The following is a 24,252-nucleotide window of genomic DNA, read 5'->3' as shown; positions in this document are numbered from 1 at the left end:
TGAGCTAGTTCCAATAGCCTCTTTGTGCAATGTGCCCAGAGCGAACAACCTGACCATCCTCAATTGATCTCCTTTCACTCTATGAACAGAGCTTCATCCCATTTTTATTAACCACCCTGACCAATCGCACTATAAATTCCTTAATTTCCTTTAGTGTCAGATCCTCATTCAAGACTTTGTCCCAGTCATCTTGTGGTACAGAATCCAAGACATCTTGAATGTTATCTTCATAGTTTCTACACGCCGTGTCGGACAAGAAATCTGCAATGGCAGTCTTCACCAGAGACATGCCTAATTTCAAGTAATGACGTTGAACACCATCTAAGCCAGTGGATGTAAAAACCAGTAGCAGTCTTTAGTGGTCAGAGTATGGCAAGTCTCCTGCTCCACAAAAATGTTCTAAACGTCTTTAACCTCCCAAATAAGAGAATGCAATTACACAATATCGAGTGACCTTGAAGCAAGGGCCATCACACAAGTCTACATCTTTGACTTTTTTTGCACAAGTACAGCTCCCAAGCCAGTGCTGTTTGTATCAGTCACCACATGTCTCTGGAGGTGTCAATTGCAGCCAGAATTGGAGCATTAGCGATTGCTTGTTTGATACTTAGTCACACGTGACCATTCAAAGTGGTTTCCCATTTTGCATAGAGCGCTAATGTGCATGCTCCTACCAGAAGAATGAACCTGGCATAATATTCACAACCTCCCCAAAAAGGACATGACCTGTTCGCTCTTGGGGGCTTTAATTGTCATGGCGGCTTTAACTAGCCCTTCCCTGGGCACCACCTCATCACCAGACAATCTGTGCCACAAGTAATCTGGGGCAGCCTAAAACACCATCAACCCTGGCTCATTGAGTTCAACCAACACTATGATACTCCATTGATTAACCCATCACTAAAATATTTTGATAGTAAATCTCCAAAACATCCTTCATAGAATTCTCTGGAAAAAAAAAAAGCAGCAAAAGCCGTCAGCACAATAGCCATCCTTTTGAATCTAAAGGTACCTTCATGGGAGATGAACGTGGGCAACCCTCTGGACTGGATGTATTTTGATTTGGTCATATGATGCCAGATCTAAAGTTGAGAAAACTTGGCACCAGTATTGAGACGGATGAGTTAAGCAGTGCTTGGGAGTAGGAAGCAATCAACAATGACATATGAAGAGCTCTCAAATCAATGGATAGGCGGGCCCCACCATTGGGTATTCCAACTACATTAGGAGAGCACCACTGTTGCCTCGACAGGTTGCAATGTATTGCTATTTCTTTGGTAATGTACATCTCTCGCTCTGAGAGACGAGGTAAACATTTCAATTTGGCCACCACTGGACTGGCATCTTTTTTTAAATCTGATTTTGTAACACCTTAGAGACGACTGGTTGTCACGTCCAGAACCAAGTGGCAACCCTACTCGGTATTTCCCAATAAGGTTAATTCCATTTTACTCATTGATGCCCTCAAGAGGCATCCACCTTTATCAGACATGTTGACTTCGGTGAATGTTTTTCCATTCAAGTTTGGCCACAAAGCAATCAAGCATGGCGATCTTGGAACCACCATATGCACTTGCTTTAATGTGCGAGGGTCTCAGACTGACAATGGAGAACTTACTTTTAATGTTTCTTTGATTTATAGTGGAATCGGATCCAGGGTCTATTAACATTCTTACAACTAGCCCATCTATAAGAACAGTGGGGTTTCTTGTCTAATCGTTGGTTAGGCCAACCTCACTGGCAGACCAGGTCACTCAAATATCTTCACCATCCGTTTCAATCACATCAATGCATTCATAGTAAACCGTAATCCTTCACTTTTTGGGATACATTCTACCAAAATGTCCCATTTTTCCAATTTACCTTGTGAACTGGACATTCAGGATTATTGGCCAGATGAGACAGTGCCACACCTACAATATTTCCTTGTCGCATTGGATTTATTATAGCCATCTTTGATGGAGTCATTACTACTAAGACCTTTTTCTTTTAAATTGCTTGGTTTGCTAGACGATTGTAAAGTTACATGTATTGACTACTCTGGTCATCCAATTATTTCACACAGGCAATCATGCGCTCCAGTCTCTTGGCCATCTTCAGAACCTCATCTAAACTAGGGTGACACCGTGCCCAGATTTCTTATCTTGGATTGTTTCACCGTCAACATAAATGAATCCCTGAGGGATTATCGTAGGATGAGCCAAAACTACATTTGTGTGCAAGCTCTCCAAGAGCAGTTATGGAGTCATCTATTGACCCTCTAGCAGGTTTGGTGCTAAAATGTTGGCATGGTAGAATACTAATCTTCACCCGAGGCCTGGGAGGGAATAGAGATTTCTGCGAGGCTCTTGAGAAAGTGCCTACCCAGATATCCCAAACAATTGAGAAGAGCCCTGCACTGCTTCATATGGAAGTTGGGCCATAAAACGTCAGTCCAAAAAAAGTGTCCCATAGTACTGCGGGTTCACCAGATTAGGTAAATTGGACATAGTTAAAGCCAGATACAACAGAATACACGTGAGAACTGTCGTAAGAAACAAATAGCAACAGTAATACAAGATCTACAGAAAAGTTATGCAGTAAATCATGTGCCAAATCAGAATTCAAGGAAAAACGAGCTCCGACTCGGGAGGCAGACAATACTGCTCTTGAGAAGGGCTGGGCAACAGGCATGAGGAGGATAAATAGGGGGACGTGTTCAGCACACAGGTTATACTAAAATGGTCCATCTGGGTATGAGGCCAATGAGCAAAACTCAAATGTTCTTGGCGGGGCTCACCAGCTAGTACAGGACAAGAAGCAGGAGAACAGCAGCGCCTGGCATGTATTGGTGTTTTGCCCTTTTGCCAGACAACCCTCCAACTGAATACATTGCAACGAGTGAAGACACTGCACCTCATTAATGACCAGTAATATTACATTCCAATTAAATATATAAATGAAATGTGGTGCCTAATAGTGGAATCGTTGCTTTGATTTGGGGGGAGGGGGGCATGCCAATAGCGAGAAACCATGAGCCCATTAAGGTTTGCTAACAAGTACAGCCGATGCAGTCAACATTAATTTCACAATACTGGTCTAGAATCTGTAAAACATTGGCAAACAATTAACGTTTCTCCGCTTTCAACAAGGAATTAAGGATCAAGTTTACCTGCATCAGAATGAACAAGGCGGACCAACACAGGGAGGCTGCCCAACAAGATGCAGGACTCATGCAGGCTCAACACTAGGCGTGTTTAATTTTGCCTCTGGAACCTGCTCTTTGGCACTCAACTGCACTACTGCTTGTGTAACCCCAAACCAACTTCCACTTAACACAGCAAAGGACATTTCCAATCGAAAATCCTGAAGTAGTTACCAATACCCAAGATCATGAAGGGGATAAAAGTGCCCCAAAACCACAATATTTTGGAAAGAATCAAAGCCCATCCCACAACAAAGCTAGATCCGTCAGACCGTGCACGCTCCTGAGGCAAACCCACAATCGTGCCCATAGTGGAATGCACTCATTCCACTATGGGCACAGCAGCTGGTGCATTTAGGAGTACAGGAGCCTAGCAAATGTGGTACAGGCTTGCTGCAACTGCATAAAAGTGCTTCTCCCCTATGCTGCATAAGATTGCAGATGTGGGCTCTACAAAATAAACCCAATAACAGAACAGTAGAGCGCACATTCACCTGCATCCAGGTGTCTTGACAGATACCAGTAACTCCAAATAGTAGCAGTTGCCAACCTATAGCTGATGACAACTCATTTTCAGGCTGCCCTCTGCCACCTACTCTCCGATTGCCTAACTTCCATTAAAGATTGGTGTGCCACCAATGATCTTTGTCTGAATGCCAGCAAGACCGAGATCCTCCTCATCGGCACAACTTCACCTCTCTGGCCGGATTCCCTTGGCCCTCCTCCTACCCCAACCTGCAAGGCTAAGAACCTTGGGGTCATCTGAATCCACCCTTTCCTTCTCCACCCACATCTGAGGTCTCTAAAAAGTCACTTGCTACTGCACCTCCTCAGAAGTACTCTGCCTTTCCTCTACTTCCCCCAGAAGCTCATGGTAACCCAAACTCTGGTTCTCTCTCGGTTGGACTATTTTAACAGCCTCTTTCTCAATCTACCTGCCTCTACTCTCCGCCCTCTGCAACTAATCCACAACAGGACTACAAGACTTGTCCTTGGCCTCAAGCCCTGGGATCGTAGCTCTCCAGCTCTGAAATCTCTCCATTGGCTCCCAGCGGATTGAAGGATTAAATTCAAAACCCTCTGCATCGTCCACAAGTCTTTCTGGGGTCTGGGTCCAAATTACCTTCAGCTATCAATCGAGCTCTTTGCTCCTCTAACTCCCTCAGGGTCAGCCGTTTTTCAAAGAAAGAAGCTGGGGTAGCTCGGTCTTCGGCCTCCTGCTGGAACAGCCTCCCTGACTCTAAAACTGGAGAACCCTCTCGGTTCCGGCAGCACCTTAAAACCTCCCTCTTTTCTTCTGCCTTCGCTCCCCTCTCCCCTGCTGATCTGTTCTCTTGGCAATGTGCACCTGGCCACCCTCCATCCTCCAGGTACCTGCTCACCCTGCCACCCTCCCGCACTGCCTCCGGGCCACCCCTTGCACTGGGGTCTGTATCTACCCATACAGGCCCCCCCCTTTTTTTCCTGCACTTACCCTGTCTGCGGTCAAACCTAGCTCTTGCAAATTGCTGGCTGCACTACTACCATTTGCAGCTATTATTTATTTGCACTTTCCACTCCCCTCCCCTCCACCCCCCTTCCATGCACACTTCCCCTCTCCCATGCACTTGCTCGTTCTCAATGTCACTGGGGTTATATCACAGTTTTGTTCTCCCCTGTTCCCCCTCCCTTGCCTTGTCACGCTCTGAAACACTTGGGTACAAGCGCGAAAGAAATAAAATGGAGACTTCCAACAAGGAAATGGGCAACCCTGCACGATTCTGTGTTTACACGTGCCTGGACATTAGAGGTCCATACCAGACAAATGCCCAGTAGTGGAACAAGTGTAGAGGTACTAGTGGCATGTATGACACTTGGAACAGCAACAGAACCAACAAAATCCAAGCATGGCAAATTAGTTATTTGATGGTAGCAACTTGGCACATGACGGTAACAGCAGTTTAAAGGTGAAACCTAGCATTGGGCACACACAACATACAATGGGAAACCATGGCAAATGGCAAGCAGCTCAGTCTTGTTTACCCTCATTCAATTTGCCCTCTTGTACACATGAAACTTTGCCCTTCAGTGGAAGGTTAGTCTGCCTCAACGCCAGCAAGACAGATTCTCCTCATTGGCACACCCTCCTTTCCTACCTTCACCCTCCTTTCCCGTCACTCGCCGACATCCCTTGGCCATACTCCTACCCCCACCCACGAGGCTAAGAACCTCGGGTCATCTTCGACTCCGCGCTTTCCTTTTCTGCCCACATCTGAGGTGTCTAAAAAGTCAAACTTCCAAATGCACCTCTTAAGTATTCTTCCTTTGCTCTCCTTCCCTGAGAAACAGTCTCTCGAGCCCAGGTTCTCACGGTTGGACTACTGCAACAGCCCTATTCTAAATTTACCTGTTTCTACTCTCCGTCCTTTGCAACTCACCCAGGACAGGACGGCAAGACTTTTCCTCGGCCTCAAGGCCTGGGATCGCATCTCTCCAGCCATGAAATCTTTGTTGGCTTCCAGTGGCTGCAAGGATTAAATTCAAGACCCTTTGCATTATCCACAAGGCTTTCTGGGGCCTGTATCCAAAATACCTTTAACCCCCCCTCTGTAAATACCTTCACTCTGGCTCTTCGCTCCTCCAACTCCCTCAGCGTCAGTCGTTTCTCAAAGAAACGAGATAGTGGTAGATCAGTCTTTGGCTGGGGCCTCCCTCTGGAACAACCTCCCATCTACTCTGAAACTTGAGAACCATCGCCACTTCCGGAAGCACCCCAAGACCTTCCTCTTTACTTCTGCCTTCTCTCCTCGGCTGATCTGTTCTGCTTGGCACCATGCACCTGGTTACCCTCTGATTTTAGGCCCAGGTACTTACCCACCCTGCCATGCACCCGCACTGCCTCCTGGCAACCCTTGCATTTGGGTCTGTATCTAACCCTACAGCCCCCAACCCCTTTTCTGCACTAACTAAACACCCCGTCTGTGCCTCAGCACTTGCCACTCAATGGATGCACTACTTTTTTTATCCTTTGCTTGCACTTTCCACCTCTCCCTGCACTTTTCCTTCCCTCTACCCTGCACGCTCTCAATGTCACTGTGCCTAGCTTTGTTCCCATTGCGCTCTGAAACACTTGTGTAGGAGCGCAATACAATTATCCCCTTGTGGACCATTACCCCTTCAACAACAGTAAAACAAAATTGGTCCAAGTTGTTTCGATCACAAAAAAAGCAGGTCACGCAATGCATAAACATTGCACCAATATAGGATCATAAAACAACAAGATTACTAAGATAACAGTAAAACCACCACTGCCAAACAAAGCATGAACACAACGTGGGTTTAAATTTTTTATTTAACACATTTACAAAACTGTAGACACGAGCAGAACCTGCAAGAAAAGAAGATCAATGAGTTAAGCTGGTCTTGGAGGAAGAGTGTAAAAATGCAAACCCACCCCCCTGGCACTAAAAGGGAGCCAACTAGAACACTGCACTAGGGCATGCAAATAATGTACAAAATATTCAAAGCGGTATAAAGCAGGACATTTATGGAGGTCACATTTCGATTCCCCAATGGATCTTTAAAAAAATTAAAAAAAAATACATCTAGGTTTCACACATATATCCTGAGAACCCGATGGTTCATTTAGCCCACCAACCCATGCAAAAAGCTAACAGGTCCCAGTAATGAATACAGGCTACACGATTTGCTGACACTCCATATAGACAAAGGACAAATCTGGTATATAAACTATTACCGATTCTAAACGTGGCATTTTGAACGTCTAGTGGTGCTTGCAAAATTGCTCAACTGTTACACACCCAACTAGGAGGGGCAACTTGCACCTATTAATACAAAAGTGATGATTCAACAAGATTAACTTTAAACCCACTCACCTTTTTAAGACTCCTCTGTCCCAGCAGGTGCATCCCCTCCCTTTGTGTTTCGGGTGTAGATGACCTGGGCTCTGTGTTTCGATACTAGTTTAATCAAACCTTTGGGAGAAAAAAAAGCTAGCGATTGGTTCTATGGATATAAATAGTACATTGACCATCAACATCTGCAGACAAACACAACGCTCATAAAGGCAGCATGCGAGCACCAAGACGTTGACAAACTGCAAGCAACAGAAAACATCGTCACAAACCTCTTTCAAGCACTTTAACTAGCAATACACACCGCCTCTAATTCACTCAAGCAGATACTCCTACTGGCCAATTAGAAACACTGAACAGTCAGGTTGTATTTGAGTCAACCTACCACACAAAGGTGAACCAAGGAAAACGAATTTACAAGGTGAACAAGAAGCCTTTCTAGAACCGTCCACGAAAAACTATGCTGCCCCTAGAGGCCAGGAACCCATTCCTTTGTGGATGCTGGTGTGCCGCCAAATGGGACGTAAAGGAGAAAGCGTGCCCTATACTCCCAATACTGCATTTTTAGAGTCCCCAGAACAGAGGTTGAGGAACCTCACCCACAATGTAGTAAAATAAACTACTGCCCAATTACATTTGGGAGGGGATTTTAACTATTACACCCTCACCCAAGTGTGTACTGCCAGGTTGTAAAGTAATGCATCAATGTACATCACTATTGCTTGCTTTTTCTTCGGATGCCAATATTTTAAAGGATATCCCCTCTGGGTCGATCAGTTTCGGTGGATGCAACGGGACTGCACACCTTATTCAGGACCAAGACTCAAGTCACTTCATGAATCTCAAAAAGGAATCATATTGCTGCAAGGATTATACCAGTCACAAGACTTGGTAATTTAGCAGGTCGCCGCAATGTAGTAACAGCCCGCGACCAGGTGATGTACGTTTGAAATGCGGTGCCGCCAATAAAACATGTCCCATTTATTTGGATTTATAAAGCGCCCTGCGGCCCAGAGGCATTGTGGCACTGTTACAGAATGTTCACTTAACAGGTTTACGATACTTACAAAAGCAGTAATATAAATCAATGACATTGTTACAGGGAGTTCCCATGAAGATATACTCCCACATGGGACCATTCCATCATCGCTAGCAAGTGCGTTCAAATGCCGAGTTTGAAGTCTATGCAAAAAGGACAAGCATACTTTAGCTTGTAAGGGGTTAAATTCATGCAATGCAAAAAGGGCTCGGGTGAGATGTATTCTAATCCCCTGCCACAGACCAGTCTTAATGATGTTCAGCTCTAGTCATTTCGAGCGTGATAATCTGTAGCAGGCTGTTCCATTACCGCAACCCTTTACATTACTGGTTAAAAGACGAGAGGACACCATGTGCCACTGTTTATCTGGCACCCCAGTTTATGGTTTTGACGCGCTTTGCCTGTCGGTGACAAAGCAGCAGTATGATGGAACATTCAGTAGGGAGAAGCAAAGTGAGGTAGATGGTTGGGATGAGGGCACTGGTTAGATAAAACGGATAGGAAGGCATGAGACATTGTATTCCATGGAGCACATCGCCAAGAATTGGTATTTAGAGGGGTGTTCTGCGCACAAGGGATGTATGTCTGGAAATTACTCATTGCATAGTGAGCCTGGGCATGTTGAAGGCATGCCCAAGAAAACACAAGCAGCAAAACCCTTACGCTTACTTTCCTAAGCCTGCACCCAACATTTGGAGTGGTTGCACGCCAAAAATTCGAATTTGCCAAGTTTTTTGGCTTCCTCATTTAAGCCATAGTTACCCAAACACCCTATGCTTGTGCGCAAAGTGCTTATGGCCAGACCGAACCTTCCAGAGGGTTATGGTGCGCACCAAAACAATGTAGCAACCCATACCCAAGAAAACAGCTTGCCAAGCCACTACATGCTCCTCTAAGCCCTGAACAGCCAAATTCTAGATGTGGGAAAGATGGAAGGAAACATTCAACAGAGTGTGAGATTTTGACCATGGCTTCCTTGGGAGCAGAAGTACAATCCAGCCTTCCTGGAGGTTCCAGAGTTCTGCTTTGGCTTTAAGGTTATGAAATTCCAGTCCTTCACACTAATATAGGAGTCCAATTTACAAAATCCATGCTTTGACTAGCCTTCATTAATAGAGGGCCTCATGCGAAGGTTGGCTAACAGGGGTGCATGGTCTAATTCAACATTTGCAGGTCCAACTCTCTGGTGTTTTTGCTTGTTTAGGAGGTGGCTACCTGGTGTTTTTATGTAAGAATATGCACAAGTGGACCAGATAAATTCGAGGCGGCTATGGCCACCTACCAACACCCACCAGTACATAACGTGCAAATAACCCCCCCCAAAAAAATGACAGTCATGGGACTGTCACGACACAAACATACAGGGTGTGTGAGCCAATCATGTCACGGAACCCGGCACCTTAGTTAAGCAGTGCATGCCTCATTGCTCCTTAGTGTCACCCCCCCCCCCACAAAGCTCATCTTGTCCCCAAACCCATCTCTTGCTGGTCATCAAGTGCCAGGGAGCCATTCAAGTGTCAAAACACAATATTGCTTTGCACACCACATTGGTCCATTAGTAGATCAAGGAACGCAACTGGTGGGGCTATAGTGAGAAAGCACAAGTGTGTGAGGAAAAACATGTGTCTAACAGCAAGTTAAAGCAAGGGAGGCAGGGTGCCCATTTCTGGGAAAGGCGGACCACAAAATGCATAGCAAGCTATCCTTTCATCACGAGCCTCCCGTTTGTCGACCAAGTCATCGAGAAGGTAGTTGCTAACCAATCACTTACAAATAAGGTTCAACTGGTCTGCTCTGGGATTACCAATCCAGGTTGTGCCCCCAAACGGAGCACTCCGCCACCATCCAGGTGGTCAGTACCTTATATATTATATACAAAAGGAACTCCCGGCAGCTAAACTCTGGCCTGGTGGACAAGTGTTTAGGAGGCCACCTTTGTTAGATGAACAGGGGGAACACTTCTGGGAAGACGCCAGACCAATTCACTGTAGCATTCACTATAGTTTGTTCAGTGTTCTCCAATAATCGCACAGTAAAACACCAAGAACTAGATTTAGACAGTAGTAAAAAAAAAAAAATAGGCCCAATAAATCATGAAATGCAATAGTAAAATAAAATATATTTTTTTTTATTGGGCCTGCGACAGCAGCCCTGTAGTTATGGTTAAATTGCTCAACTCAGAAAGCACTTGCCTACAGCCAAAACCACTGGATGGATTTACACATGCACAAGCAGCTGCTTGGTCCCGAAAGCCGGCTTTGCAAATTTGCAGATTTTTTTGATGTCCTGGGTGTTAGTCTTAGCAATGCACGGTGGTGGAACGAGTTGCTGTGACCGCCTTCAGAGGGCTTTAAGAAGCAGACTCTACCCAAACCAAAAGACCACCAAAATACTGTGCATAAATGCGTTTGGATGAACAAAGGGCCACTGGTAAGTGACTTCGCTGCTCAACACCAATAGCTCGGTTTAGGTCCAGGATTGGCAGGTCTGGAGGTGGCACTCAGGCTCACTTCTTGGATGCACAGGCGCTGTGGATGCCGACAGGTTCAGTATGAGACAGGAGACGCTACTCTCAATTTTGGTTGAAGAATGAAGAAAACAGACTAAGCAGGGCATACATGGGAATGCAGGAAAACGCCTTCAGCGACTGTCCCCGTCTCAGTGACACAGGAGCACCCAATTCTTGCGGTTCGACGCACCCTCCTATCTTGTGAACCAAAGGTGCTGGGAGGTGCTTCGCAGGATACGGTGGGATTCCCCAAAGTCTCGTAGGGGAAACTCAAAAGGGCGATGCTCCTGTACAGGAGCAAAGTTTTTGGATGGGCACTCCACTGCAGAGTAGGCTTATGTACAGGGTTAGCAGGAGGCATCTAGTGGTCCCACCACGCCAAAGGTTTCAAAGCACTGGCACAGGTCTTCTTAGATCAAGCACAAAGCAGGGCTCAACCAGGACCACAATGAGAATCAGGTGCCAGCCCTCTTCAGTGCATCTCAGGATAATCCTTTGTTCTGCTTGGCACAGAAGATACTGTGTTCCTTCTACAGACTTTCTAATCTGTTGCTGATCTGCTGGAATGGACACAGGAACCTTCCTATCCAAATTAGGAGAGTCCTCACACGAGGCCACCAATGAGAAGATCTGCCCCATGCATGCAAGCCAGCAGCGGTCTAATCCGGGACCACTGGGGGTCCTCATGCCCTCCAGACACCATGGCACCAGTAATGTGGATTGGACCAGACAGTCCCAGCCCACACATCCTAGATGACTACACACATGACCTGCAGGGATCTGAAAAAGCAGCTTTTGCAGGCAACCGCATGCCCAAATAAGGAAGTCCTACACCTCAAAAGGCAAGAGGTGTAGGGACAAATCTTGTGGCACTGCCATCTTGGACATCAGCCAGTCTTGGGCCAAACGGTGCGATAAGGCACGCCACACAAATAAGAAAAGGCGTCTGCTACCACCAGTCTGTGCCAGGGCACATTGTACAACCACCAATGCCTGTCTAAAGCCGAGAACAATGGCCCCCATTGTGCTATACTGTGAAGTTACTTTACGGAATGTTCAGTGGCAACAAAGTCATTGGACTTTCTCAGTACCAACTGCATGATGTGCATGTCAGATGAGCCAACGCCCAGTGGAGTCCAGCTGAGGGCTGTACTTCACTGTAAAAAGTAGTCAGGATACAGAAACAAAGTTTGGGGGGGGTCCATGTGGTGGAAAAGTAGCTTCAAGAGAAATATTTTCTAACAGCAGCCATCAAAACTACTCGGGCTTCTCTGGCTCAGTCCTGAAATGCTTACCATTCCACCCATTTGGGAAACATGCTATCCAGGCTGGTTCCCTCCGGTAATCTATAACCTTTATATGGCACTATTAAACTCAAACGGACCACAACAGCGCTATACACTAGTACACATCGGAGTATACATAGTCGATAGCTGAAAGTCAAGGCCAACAAGAGATATGGCAAGTGTCTACTTACCGCTTAACCCCACCAAAACTATTTTCACCCACGTGCCTCTGCATCCCTGTGCCTCTCCATTCAGCAGGAACTCACTTAAATATAACTGAACAAAGTGTGCTTTGTTGCGACATGGATCAAACCCTCATTCATTCCTGGGCTTTGTTGTGGATAGCAATATACGCATCCAACAGCACAAAGTGAAAAGACTCGAAATAGCGTAGTATGAAGTCTGACTGAACGATCAAGCCCATCCTCCTACCAAGATACTTCTGAACTGTGGTGCGCTAGTGATCACCTAGCGAAGATAATGCTCTCCTCACAGTGCTCTGGCTGTTCACCTGCTCCCCACGTCCCCATGCCTCATTACCAGCTCTATTAAATGGAATCACATCACCCCTACCATGAGGGCATTACACTGGCTTCACATCGCAGCTTGGAGCTGGTTCAAAACCTCAGTTACCTAAAAGGCAACTACCAGCGGTATGCTGGCCTACATGGCAGCCAAATTAAAAGCACTGGGCAGTACCTGGTACTCTCACAGCAAGACCACAACCAGAATAGTTTCCATGGGGAAAACTAGGAAGCAGTTCTCATGCTAACTCTGGAACTATATCCCAGTCGTAATTCAGACTGCTCCAAACCATAATTTAGGAGGCAACTGTAGAAATGGCTTTCACGATCTTGGAGTAACCTAAATTAGTTATCTTGTGCACACCCCAATCTGCATAATGTATTGTGATAATTACTAACAGTTTACTCAAGGACGTGTTAAATTCTTGACATCAAAGTTGTTCTATAACCATAACAGTACTCTGTTGCTCCAGAGCAAGGTTTGCATTAAAAATATTTCTGTAGGAAGATGAATTTGGGAAGGTGCAACGCTCACCTGGCACAAGGATTGTGCCACATGCGGCTCTCCAGGCACTGGGAGCACGACTCCCACGATACTCACAAGTGACTTCACTGGTTAAAAAATCCTGAATGCCAGACAATAGGTCCCAACTAACCCTTTTAAATTTTCTTAATACGTTTTAACTGAACCTATGTTTGCAACTAGTTTGCCTAGGTGTATAACAAATGTTTAAAGCAACCAACGCTGTGCTACCATTGGGTTTGGGTGGGTTAAAAAAATGCAATAAAATAACTGAGATGAGGCCAGTTTTTGGTCACTAGTTCAAACTTGACACCACGGGAGGCCAGGATCAACCGAGTGACGAGCACAAAGACATTTCCACGCCGTATCCGGCATACAAAGACACCGGACCCATCTACCCACGTGATAATAAGCAAGTCTTAGAAACTGAATAATAGCATATCCTCATCTTAAAACTACCATAGTGCAACAAAACCAGCAAAATATGCACATCAAAGAAGAAACAGTGCCCAAAGCAAGATGGATTTCTAGGCAATCTGGACACTAAAATAATCGCACCAGTCAATGTACATTTTGTGCATTCATTTTGACAATATTGTCGAATTTGACTTGTAAAATACATTTTTGCATTAAGCCAACTATTCTAGGAGTTGCAAACCAAAACGGAGTCAAGCACTGAAGATGAATGACCTGTCATGCCCAAGCTTCAAAGGCCCAACAACTGGATGCTTCGATGATACCAGGCTATTGCAGGAGATGTATTGATAGTGCAAGGTGCGCGCCAGGTTTAGATCATGCTTTTCAGCAAGAGCTGTGAATCTGGCACTACCACAGGCTGAAACTGATCACTGACAGTTTAGATCACCATTTTTAACACGAAGGTGACCTATACTATTATAGGGCAGAGCAATAAGGGGATGGGGACGTCCTAATAGATTAAGGTTCTCTTTTTGTTCATTGTTCTTGTGAGGTGTACCTCATTTACATCCCTTTCGGATGGCAATTGAACCATTGTATCTTTATAAAGGTTGCCCCCCCCCCAAATTGCCCTGTATTTTTTATTTCCGTTTCTCTTAATCACACGGATTAAGAGTTTCATGAGTCCAATTACTGTGACTAATTTACATTTAGACAAAACAAATATACAAAAAACATAGAAGTACTGTGCAAAGAAAATTGTGCAAAACAGTCACGGATAGCTGATCATTCACGATGTATTATCAAACAGTGCTAAACAAATAATTCTGGCATCCGCATCTATGGTGTGCCAGCCGGGTCTGTCTGTGTGGGAAAAGGGGCACTAGTGAGCCCAACAACTTAGCAGGTAGCTAGAAGTTGTGTTTAGCAAGTTAGAACCGTTGTCAGTCTAGTATTTATTCCACTAGTTTACAAAAACCAATCCTGCAGTCTACATTATTGGTCTTTGTAAACTAGTGAATAAACTCTAGCTCCATGCTAAAATATTGGGCTCAATACAGGAAACAAAGCCCCCCCCCCCCCTGTTCCCACACAGACATTTGGTATAGCCATTCAATTTAGACATGGCTGGCACACACCATAGAAGTAGATGCCAGAATGAATTAATCATTTGTTTAGCACTGTTACACGTCCATGAAAGTCAGCTATCCGAGACCGTTTTGCACAATTGTCTTTGCACACTATTTTATGTATATAGTGTGTTATGTCTAAAGAAAAGAAATGTAAAAAAGATTAGAGTCAGTAATTGGACTCATGAAACGTGTAATCCCTCAGTGATGTATACAGGACAATGAAGAAAAAGAAACGTACCACATACAGTCGTATTTTGAATGGTGTAATTGTCCTCTGGAAGGGATGTAAATTAAGTACACCACGCAAGGACGATGAAAAATGATCCCAGAAAATGATCTTCCAGGACGTCCCCCTTGTTACTATAGTATCACTATCAAGACAGTCTTATTCAAAAACCCATGCAAGATTAAAATAACCCAATGAACACATTGAATGTAAGGTTAACTTTAAGGGGACAACTGTCTAGCTCTGAAGTGGGCAAGACTACGACCCTAAGCCCATAACTCCTGCCAGCCCTGTAGCCTCCTGGTACTCTGAAACGGCAGTAGCATGCTAACGCCACCTATACATTAAGCTTTATATTACCACCAAAACCTAGGCTATTACGACGATACTTCCATCCAAAAGCAGCTATGACAGCCTAGCATGACATCAAGTTTTTGGAGTCTATCAATTACTTCTTTCAACATACCCAAAGCCATTACTCAATCACGAGTTCGCCTACAGTTTCCATTAGAAGAACTGCAGACAGTAACCACGGCAATCCCACAAGCAGGGGTCTTGGAGAAAAGCCTTAACTAGGCAGTGGGTGTAAATTGGAAAAACTGGGTGCAAAAATTAACGAGCGCCACAGGCGAGATGGCTTAGATTGTCACAATAGTGTGACCTGCTCATTTAAGATTAAGCTTGCATGTCAACTTGAGTACAGAGGTGCATGTAAGGCAGGATGAACGAAAGCACACAGAAGGGTGTGGAAGAGGTCAAATTAAATAGCCGAGTGGGCACGTTATCAAGACCGAGAAGAGTTTAGGGTTCACGCACGGCAATTCTCACTGTGGCATTATCACCCTTATGTACCCTGCCACCGCCAACTACACATTTTTAAATGTAATAAATAAAAGATGGACAAAAAAAAATGGCTCGTGAAACCACTATGGTGAAAAGAAATTGGTACAATGAAAGCATGGCAGTTTTCAAACCTAGCAGCAAATTCCAAACACCGGCCTTGCAGAGCAGTCCCAGAACCACCAACTATCAACACCACTCGTATAACTACCCACATTCACGCCTACGCAGGTGCACACTACCAAAGCCGCAGCGCAACAACCCCCATCCAATGCAAGGCACAGCCAATCTTCATCCACCCCAAACCCACCCCCCACATTCACGCCCTTACCAACTCAACCTGGTCTGCTCCCCAACACCCTCATGGCCTAAACACGATCCCTCCATGAGAATCCGACCTTGAGCACTACCAGCCACCCGTATCCAACTACCAGAGGTCCTTCGCTGCCCCGCCCCCTTCCATTATTGCACTTACCCTAAACAAACGCACGCCCCAGCACACATCTCGTCAAGGAATGAGAGGCTATGCTCCTTAACCAGCAGACGCCCCAACAACCACACTGCTGCAGCGCCAGCCCCAGCAAGGTTTGGGAAACTATGCTCCAACACCAGCAGATGCCACCATGTCCTACTGCCACCCACTATCAGAGCAAGGAATGAGAGGCTATGCTCCAGGACCACAAGAAGCGGCCCTACCCACCAGCCAAAGAAGAAATCTTAACCATGGCTATAGATCCTGTGCACATGTCCCCACTACAGCCACTGACAGTTCAGCACATACCACCCCCCCACCTCCATCTTTAGACAACAGCATTACCCACCCAGTTTACCCCTCATCACCACTCAAACCCCCGATATATATCAAGCGCCAATTCCACACAAGAACCAAGCTCCACTATCAACATTGCCTCTAACACCAAGCCCCTCAACATCATCACAAGCCCCCTGTATACATCCCTCCAAGAAACCATACTATTCCCCATTGAGCCCTCATCAACATAAGGTTGCTGCCTGCCCTGGACATCAATGACCTGATCACCAATCAAAATTTAGACATGCTCGCCATCACTGAAACATGGCTTCACCATAGACCAGACTCCACAGGTGGAGGCGTTTCCCTCATACAAGGACTACTGCAAATCAGGCCCTATAGTATCTCCACAGAAGGTCATTGTGAACGCCTTGCCCTTTGTCAACCACAAACACCATTACCATCCAAATCAGGACCCACAGCTGCCTTCAAAGATCTCAGCCCCATTCTAGGCAATAGATTCGAAGTGGTCTGACGCGGCTGGTTTTGCTGCAGCCGGAATGTTCGCATGAAAGGTGCAAACTACCAAAAGTTTGCACCATTCTCATGCGAACACATACTACAGGGGTTTCTCCAGCAACCCCTGCTCACTATACTGTAAAGAAAATTGAGCGGGGTGTTGCGGGGGACACCCCCTTTTTTACTTACCTGCAATACTACCACCAAAGGTTTGAACTTTTGGTGTAGTATTTTTTTGGTCATTTTGTACAGTCGGACCTTTTTTTTCAGTCCGATCGTAAATAATGAGTCATCCCCCACCCAAAACAGGGCAGCACCCTTGACCGGATTGCTGACCTGAAGAGCCATGTCATCACCTCTAATACACCCAGTCCTTGGTCAGACCACAAGATCATTGGATTCTCATTCCCATTGCATAAAATAACCCTTCCCTCCGTGCCCTCTTCTGCCAACTTTAGCTCAAAGCTCCAGGATAATCACAAAATAATTTTGTATTTATTTTTTGTATTTGTAAAGCGCCTGGCAGCCCAGAGGCATCGAGGCGCTGTTTCAAGGAAGTGTCTTAGTTACAAGATGTAGAATCTACATCATCGTCCCTCAGCGTAGAATAGAGGTTTAACAGACCCCCCCTCCCCCTGCGCCAAAAAGACAGACGGACGCCCTCTGGAAAAAATGAGCCCACAGATCACCCCCAAAACAGCCTTTACCAAAATGGCTAAACATAATAAGCAATTACAGCAGCCAAAGCTCCTACAATTCCAGAATCGAAAAAGACAGCCCCAACTCCCAGGAATTACTCAAAATCCTCAGAGAACAAGACCGTATGTCACAATCTCCCAACATCAGCCAACCTATCCCCCAAAGCCCCTTCTTGGATAGCCTCCTCCCTAGAAGGGAGAAACAAGAGTCTTAAGACAGTTAAGGATCACGCCATCCGTTGTGGCATCCCAAAGGTTCCTGTGTATCCCCCTCCCAAAATATTCACCAAACCCCTATTTGACCTCCTGGATGGCATTGGAATATCTTATACCAACTATGCCAATGATGACAAATACTCCTACCCTCTCAGGCTCCTATGATGAAGACACCCCAACGCTCAAAATCTATTCTAGAATCCCAACCTGGATGGCATCCAACCACCTATGTCTAAATAAGACTGATCCTCTTGGCAGGCTCTCCTGCCATGCTTCAGAAACATGGCCACCATTATACCTCTTAGGGTAGAGTAGTTCCAGATCCCTGTTTCAGCTGCGGTAAAAACGTGTGCGTCCACCTGGATGCGGCCCTCCTCCCTCACCAAATAAGTAAGCGCAGTGGCCTCTTCTGCAGTACACAGCCAAATATATCAATGCAGCAAGACAGTTCGACAAGAGCTGCCCAACCATTGCGAGAGCCATTATGGGAGCACAATTTGATTACCGTAATGTCCTCTTTGACAGGACCTCCAAACAGAACATTAAGCTATAGATAAATCCAAAATAACGCCCTCTGAGCTGCGCCAAACATCCCAAAGAGACCACATCTGCCACCAGAAGATAGGAACATTGCTGTCCATCACACACAAATGCCTGAGCAACTTCGCTCCACAATAACTCCCACAAAATTACGAGGGTGAACTCCAGACAAATCAGGTTGTGCTCCAAATTCACCCTACGCCCTATTGAAAGCGAAAAGAGCCAATTGTGGGTGGGATGGATTGAGCAGCAGCCAAACAGTGGAATGCCCTCCCGGCAGAAGAGCACAAAACTCCTACTGGACCTTACACGTGCCATAAAAGCTATGATATATTAACATGCATTGTTTTTGCTCCAAGTTATTATACCTGATGTAACTGGTCTCCTAACAGCGCCTTGGTGCCTCAGGGTTTGGGCGCTTCACAAATGAAAATATAAAATATCCATTCTTCACATGAGCTATACAGGAAATTAACCGAAAATAAACTGTGGGAATAGGGTTAATCTGAAGGTCACAGTGTTTAGTAGGGTTTGTACATGACGATCACAATGCTGCTTCAACACTAATCACTTCATCTCTCCAAACTTCGGGACTACTGCCGAGCCAACATGCCACTGCACCATGCATGGTTGTACCTTTGTTGAGCAGCTCCTGGAGCGCAGCCCGGGCCAGGGAGCCTCTGATCTTCAGCCTCTCAGACACCACAGCAGGAGTTATCAGCTTGTAGTTGGGCACCTCCTTGCACAGTTTATCGTAGGTGGCTTTGTCGAACAGGACCAAGTTGTTCAGCTTGTCCCTCACTTTGCCTTTGGACCACTTCTACTCGAAAGAGGAGATAGGATTGCGTCATTGAAGTGAATAAAAGATTAAGACCAAACCCACATGGCCACCTCCCACTGCGGAGGACACCGCATGAATCTCGTGGGAGATAACGTTCTAAAAATCAGTGCCATATGTATTGGGGATGCAAAATGAACAGCTCTCAAACTGCTGCCAGTCTCAGAAACGCACCCTAAACTAGAAATGGGGCCCTTCACTGGACATTGCAAAATCTAATTTTAAAACACGTGTGTATACAAAACATGATGGGTGGAAAATAGACATGGCGTGGAAAAAGACCTCTGGTAACTCATTGTATAGAAAGATTACACTGCATCAAGCTCAAGCAATCCCAAGGAGGTGCAGCATGCATTCGTGATTGGTTAATGCACCCAATGAAATGCAGTTTCCAGGAGTTAGAAAATACTAAGCAAGACCTCTGCAGTTAACTTACTACCCACCAAGCCAAATGATGTACCCCACCCAGAGGTGCACATGTTAGCTATATACCTTCTTCTTGGCTTTCCCGCCAGACTTGTTGACTGGATCCTTGTCCTTCTTGGCGGATTTGCCCGCATCCTTTTTCTTCTTATCGTCTTTGGGAGGCTGTGGATTACATTTTAGAGATCAACATCTGAATGTTCACTTCAATTCAGTAACACTGCAATGCACCCCGGGACTAGAAAAAACATCGTTTGTCAACTGCTACTAATTCCTATGGGTCCCTCTACCGATGCCAGCAGAGGTGCCCAACACTGCCCCTTTGTATGATAAGTACTTTAAGAACAAGCACTTGGTCAAATGTCTTGCACCCATGGTCATATCTTTCAATGCCATTATTAAACCTCGGCCTGCCTGCTCAGCTGCCAGGTGTAATAATGCATGGCAGCTTCCAATACCTGAACAAAAGTCTGGAAATATTACAGACTAGTTGTGACATCACAACTGACCCGTAAAATGAAAATTATAGATTGGTTCTGCAGTTCTTGCGCTTCAGTTGCAACATCACAATACATGCTGCTTGAGACAGAAATGTAGATTGCCAGCTGTCACTGCAGTACTTAAAAGCCGTCACAAGCTTTTCAAATGTGTATCTTGTAAAATAGTTTCCAGTGACACTCAAAATGTAACATGCACTGGGTCATGGCAGAAGCTGTAATCTGTGCACTGCTGGTATTTGACACGTGAGCAAGAATCTACAAATTTTTAAAAGCACAAAATGAAAACGTGCATTTTACTAAACTGCAACACATTAAAAGCTGCATATATTAGCTTTTATAAAAATTCACAGCAAAGCTTTAAATTGATATGGATCCGCAAAAGGAAGACTGCATATATTACAATTAATCAAGAGGCCAGATATGAAAGGGGGTGGCAGAGCGCTGTTATACATTTGAGAGTTTCATGCAAGTGTGGACTGACCTATAGGGAACCCTGGGGAATCCCCGGTAGGCCTCTGCCCCTTGGGCCTCTTGAGCGGTACCAATGTTATGTCCACATTCTCATAGGAAAATCATTGGGGGCAAGCTGAAAATGTGTAGTATGGGTTCAAGATGAACATTATTTCCAGGGCCTCTTGGTTACCAGTCCAGCCCTGGTTCCATGACTTTATAACAAGACTGCTTTCGGCCGGTTCCTCCATTTTATGATGCAACTTATGGAAGTTAAGGGGCCAGGGCTTTATCCCATATACATGACAGTCCACACGTTGCGGGTATAGCATTTGCCCACGTCATAACAGGCAAGTGCTTGGCAACAAAAATATGACTGCATCAGCGCATACATTTTATCCGAATAAACAGGTTCTCATCTATTAAACTGGTGCATGCATTATGTGGTTTATTTTAGAGCTGAAGACAGATTGTCTCTGCACACATTTACAACATAGACCATGCCAGGACCAAAATGTATACAGCCTACCTATCTTCATTACCCCCTTAGTCAACTAAACGTACAACGAGCATACTGTTCACTGTCTAGAAAAGTGGGCTAGAAACTGTGGGGACGTTTCGTAATCGTAGCACCATTGCACGCAATCAAAAATCCGTAAATTAAAATGGGTAGTGTAAACCCGCCGTATTTTAAACTAATAACGTAATACCTACGTCTAAGCTTGGTCACCCTATCGACACTTACATTCGAGTCCCCTCTACAATTTTTCTTGACGGGCTTGAACCTGAACAGGGACAACTTAAAAATAAAACACTAAATACTTCCGGATTTGAAGGTGGCATTTTCTGGGCCAACAAGAACAGAACCACGTAACTGGGCTGTGTAGTCAGAACGAAACACCATTTAATTTATTTTTCCAGGAAAGGGCCGACTTTCAAACAAAGCAATTGGACGTACAAACGCAAGGTACGTGGTAAAGCTGGGTGAATTATAGGTGCCCTCCGGCTCAAACCCTCAAAAAAAGAATATGAAGTAATCGTTTTAGGTGAACAGAATAAGGTGACGGCACTTGACCATGGTTGCAATTGGTTACTGGGACATTGCTGTAACTTTATTAAACCAGCTGTCCGGGAAGAAAGCAGGGAAACAAAGGATTGCTGGGCATCAACTGCCCACTCTGGAGAGGAGTGGGGAACTCGGGTCTACTCTAAGCTCTGCTGTGAGCAAAGGGTTTCGTGTTGCCGCACTACAGGGTGTCTGCTTGTTACAGGCAGCAGTCCCCCATGCGGAGACCCAGGTCGGGATGGGTCCCTTGTGCCCGGGTACCGCTGTCAGACTCCCTCCGCCACCCAATCCTGATTCTGTCACCTGCACCCATCCACAGGCTTCCCTCTTTCCATCGGCCCCTGGCCCTCACCATGCTGCTGCTCCTGTGAGATGGCGGATAGAAAGGAAGTGCCCCTGTCTTAGCGCTAAAGAAACCCCGTGTTTGGGGCAGGACTTCCGGTTCGTATTTCCTGAGTTGCGTCCTGCAACTCCCATCATGCTACAGGCAAGATTGACGCAAGGGGAGGAAAGACTACGACTCCCACCTTGCAATGTGCTGAAAGCTGCCATGGAAACGAACTAAGAAATCGGAATTCGAGCAATGCTGATTTTAGAATATCTTTATCAAACATTGCTAACAATACTGGAAGACGAACGCGCTAGGCAAACGTCAAGGCGGTCATGGTTATAGTGCAGAGCTCTCAGGTTAGCCCTAAGAAAGCTATCCAGTCGCGTTTTTCATCAGAGATTTACAGCCATACATTTACAATGGAAAATATTAAACTGCAAGTCCCAGGATTCCACGGGGGAAAAAGTTAGGCGTCACATTCTCGAGCACGAAACCGGGAAATTTGAGCGCCGTGATAGATATTTAAGTAGGTACATGAATCTGGGGAAGCCCTCGTGTCCCACGTTAGTACCAGCATTTCTCTGCAGTCAGTGGCAGGGTTATCCTCCCGTCTTCGGCCGTCGGATACCAATATATAACACCGATCATCACTACCCAAGGGATATACAGAAGTGTTATCACTTAATTGCCTTCTAAAACTGGTTTCTCCACACCAGCCACTTGATGACAAAGAAGATTTTATAGCTCTTTAGTGGGCATTTAGTGTTTAAAGATCCCTGCTTGCTGGCATGCCGTCTCATGACAATCATCGGCTATTAATAACCTTATCTTTGTGGCCATTGTACTGTATGCACCACCCCAGGAGTGCCTCAGATTCTTTTCGCTCTAAGCAGGGGGCCCCCCCACACATCTTCAGCCGGGCCCGCCCTTAGGCACTACATCGTCCTGGCTGTGTGATAAACTGCACCTGCCTTTGAGATATAGGCGTGAACTGCTTTTCCCATGAAATGTTTTCAGAACTTGTTGTGGATCTCTCCTGATGGTTTCACTGACGTTCCATATTACGAAAGGCTTTGCTTTCCCGGAAGTGTGAACGGGCGCGGCCTCTGCTCTGCGGCGGAAGTAGAGCCGCCTCACCCAAGATGGCGATCTTCAGTGTCTTCCTGGTCAACAAGGCAGGGGGGCTTATTTACCAACTGGACCACTTTCTGCCCCGCGCAGAGGCAGAGAAGACGTTCAGCTTCCCGCTCGAGCTAGTGCTGAAGGTGCACGATGAGCGCGTCTTGGTGTCCTTCGGGCAGAGGGACGGAATCCGTGGTAAGAGTGCAGATTAGTAAAATGGAGCGTGGAGATCAAGTGAAGGGTGCAAAGGAGTTATCCTAAACGGTGGACATGAGTTATTACGTGGCCAGCTAATCTAAATTTAGGGAAAGGGAGCAGAAGCACCAGATGTTAGATACAGTGGTAGCATGAGTAATAGTACCGCTTTTACGCGAGTATGTGTTACTAACATCACATACTGTTCTGCGTGTAGCCTTCCAGGCACGGGGTTTCTGAATTGTGTATTAACCAAGTTAACGCGACTGCAGCACGTGATGCTATACATGCAGTAATTTCAATGGAAAAAAGAGGCGTGCAGGTCAGTGCTGTCTGTCTTCTTCTTGCTGATAGTATCCATCGGCGGTGATTTTTGGATACTGAGGCTTGAGCCTCATTACTCAATCTTCTCGGGTTGAGTATGTAGTCATGGGTTAGGATTCTTCTTGGTCCGTGTGGACTTGTCACAATAGGGCTGGTTTCACAGAGTCGGTGGCAGATTTAAGGTAAATGGGGGCCCTCTAGGCAAGATTGACAGAGTGACCTGGATAGGCGGTCTTGGGTTGGGAGGAGTTAATGACCACCACAAGAGTAACTTTAGTGGCAAATGTGTCATGTATTTGTAGCCTGTTACAATCTCTAATAGGCTCCCGTTGCACATTCTCGCCGAGCCTGTTAAATGGATACAATCTCGATGGGAGGCCATGTGCAGCCAGGGCTGTTTGACTTTGAGGTGAGACATACAGGGCAGGGGGCACTTGTCCCATGTCATATTGCCTCTGTTGCGGGTACTCGCCAATCCAGGTTTTAAGTAGGCTAGGGTTCAGTCCCAAATGTGTCAAAAATGTATTTCATGCCGGGCTGCTCTACTTGTTTATCCATCCACCCACACCAATCTTTGTGTAAGTTCCTCTCTTTTCATTTTGAGCCTGCGCCTAGGGAGTTTGACAGATCTGAGTCAGCGATTCTAACCAATACCTCAGTACACTTTTTTTATTATTAAATCCTTAATTTTAAATTTGATAGGGTCAGTATAATGCATCTGAAGACGCCCATCAGTCACATATT

The 24,252-nt window shown here is 45.7% G+C and overlaps 2 protein-coding genes across 3 annotated transcripts in view; one reads left to right on the top strand and one right to left on the bottom strand.

Annotated features, from left to right (window-relative positions):
- Positions 1-6,454: 6,454 nt before the first annotated feature.
- On the bottom strand, positions 6,455-22,886 carry RPS25 (ribosomal protein S25). Of its 2 annotated transcripts, none has more exons than XM_069614399.1 (5): positions 22,839-22,886; positions 19,590-19,685; positions 18,896-19,079; positions 7,060-7,158; positions 6,455-6,551 (listed from the first exon to the last, which is right to left on the bottom strand). In XM_069614399.1, exons 1-4 carry the CDS (start codon positions 22,869-22,871, stop codon positions 7,064-7,066), a joined length of 408 nt encoding a protein of 135 aa, XP_069470500.1. In that variant the 5' UTR covers positions 22,872-22,886; the 3' UTR covers positions 6,455-6,551; positions 7,060-7,063. The 2 variants fall into 2 exon arrangements, with proteins under 2 accessions (XP_069470500.1, XP_069470501.1); XM_069614400.1 differs by lacking the exon at positions 22,839-22,886 and adding an exon at positions 21,889-21,998.
- TRAPPC4 (trafficking protein particle complex subunit 4) overlaps positions 22,396-24,252 on the top strand; it is a 32,853-nt gene continuing 30,996 nt past the window's right edge. Inside the window, exon 1 of the mRNA XM_069614398.1 lies at positions 22,396-23,184. Coding sequence (XP_069470499.1) covers positions 23,010-23,184 — 175 coding nt within the window. The 5' untranslated portion in view covers positions 22,396-23,009. The remainder of the gene's footprint in view (positions 23,185-24,252) is intronic.

The sequence above is a fragment of the Ambystoma mexicanum genome, chromosome 9 (assembly GCF_040938575.1).
Source record: "Ambystoma mexicanum isolate Mex_15411 chromosome 9, UKY_AmexF1_1, whole genome shotgun sequence".
Lineage (NCBI taxonomy): Eukaryota > Metazoa > Chordata > Amphibia > Caudata > Ambystomatidae > Ambystoma > Ambystoma mexicanum.
The sequence above is the reverse complement of the archived record's forward strand: the minus strand, read 5'-3'. Positions and strand labels throughout refer to the sequence as shown.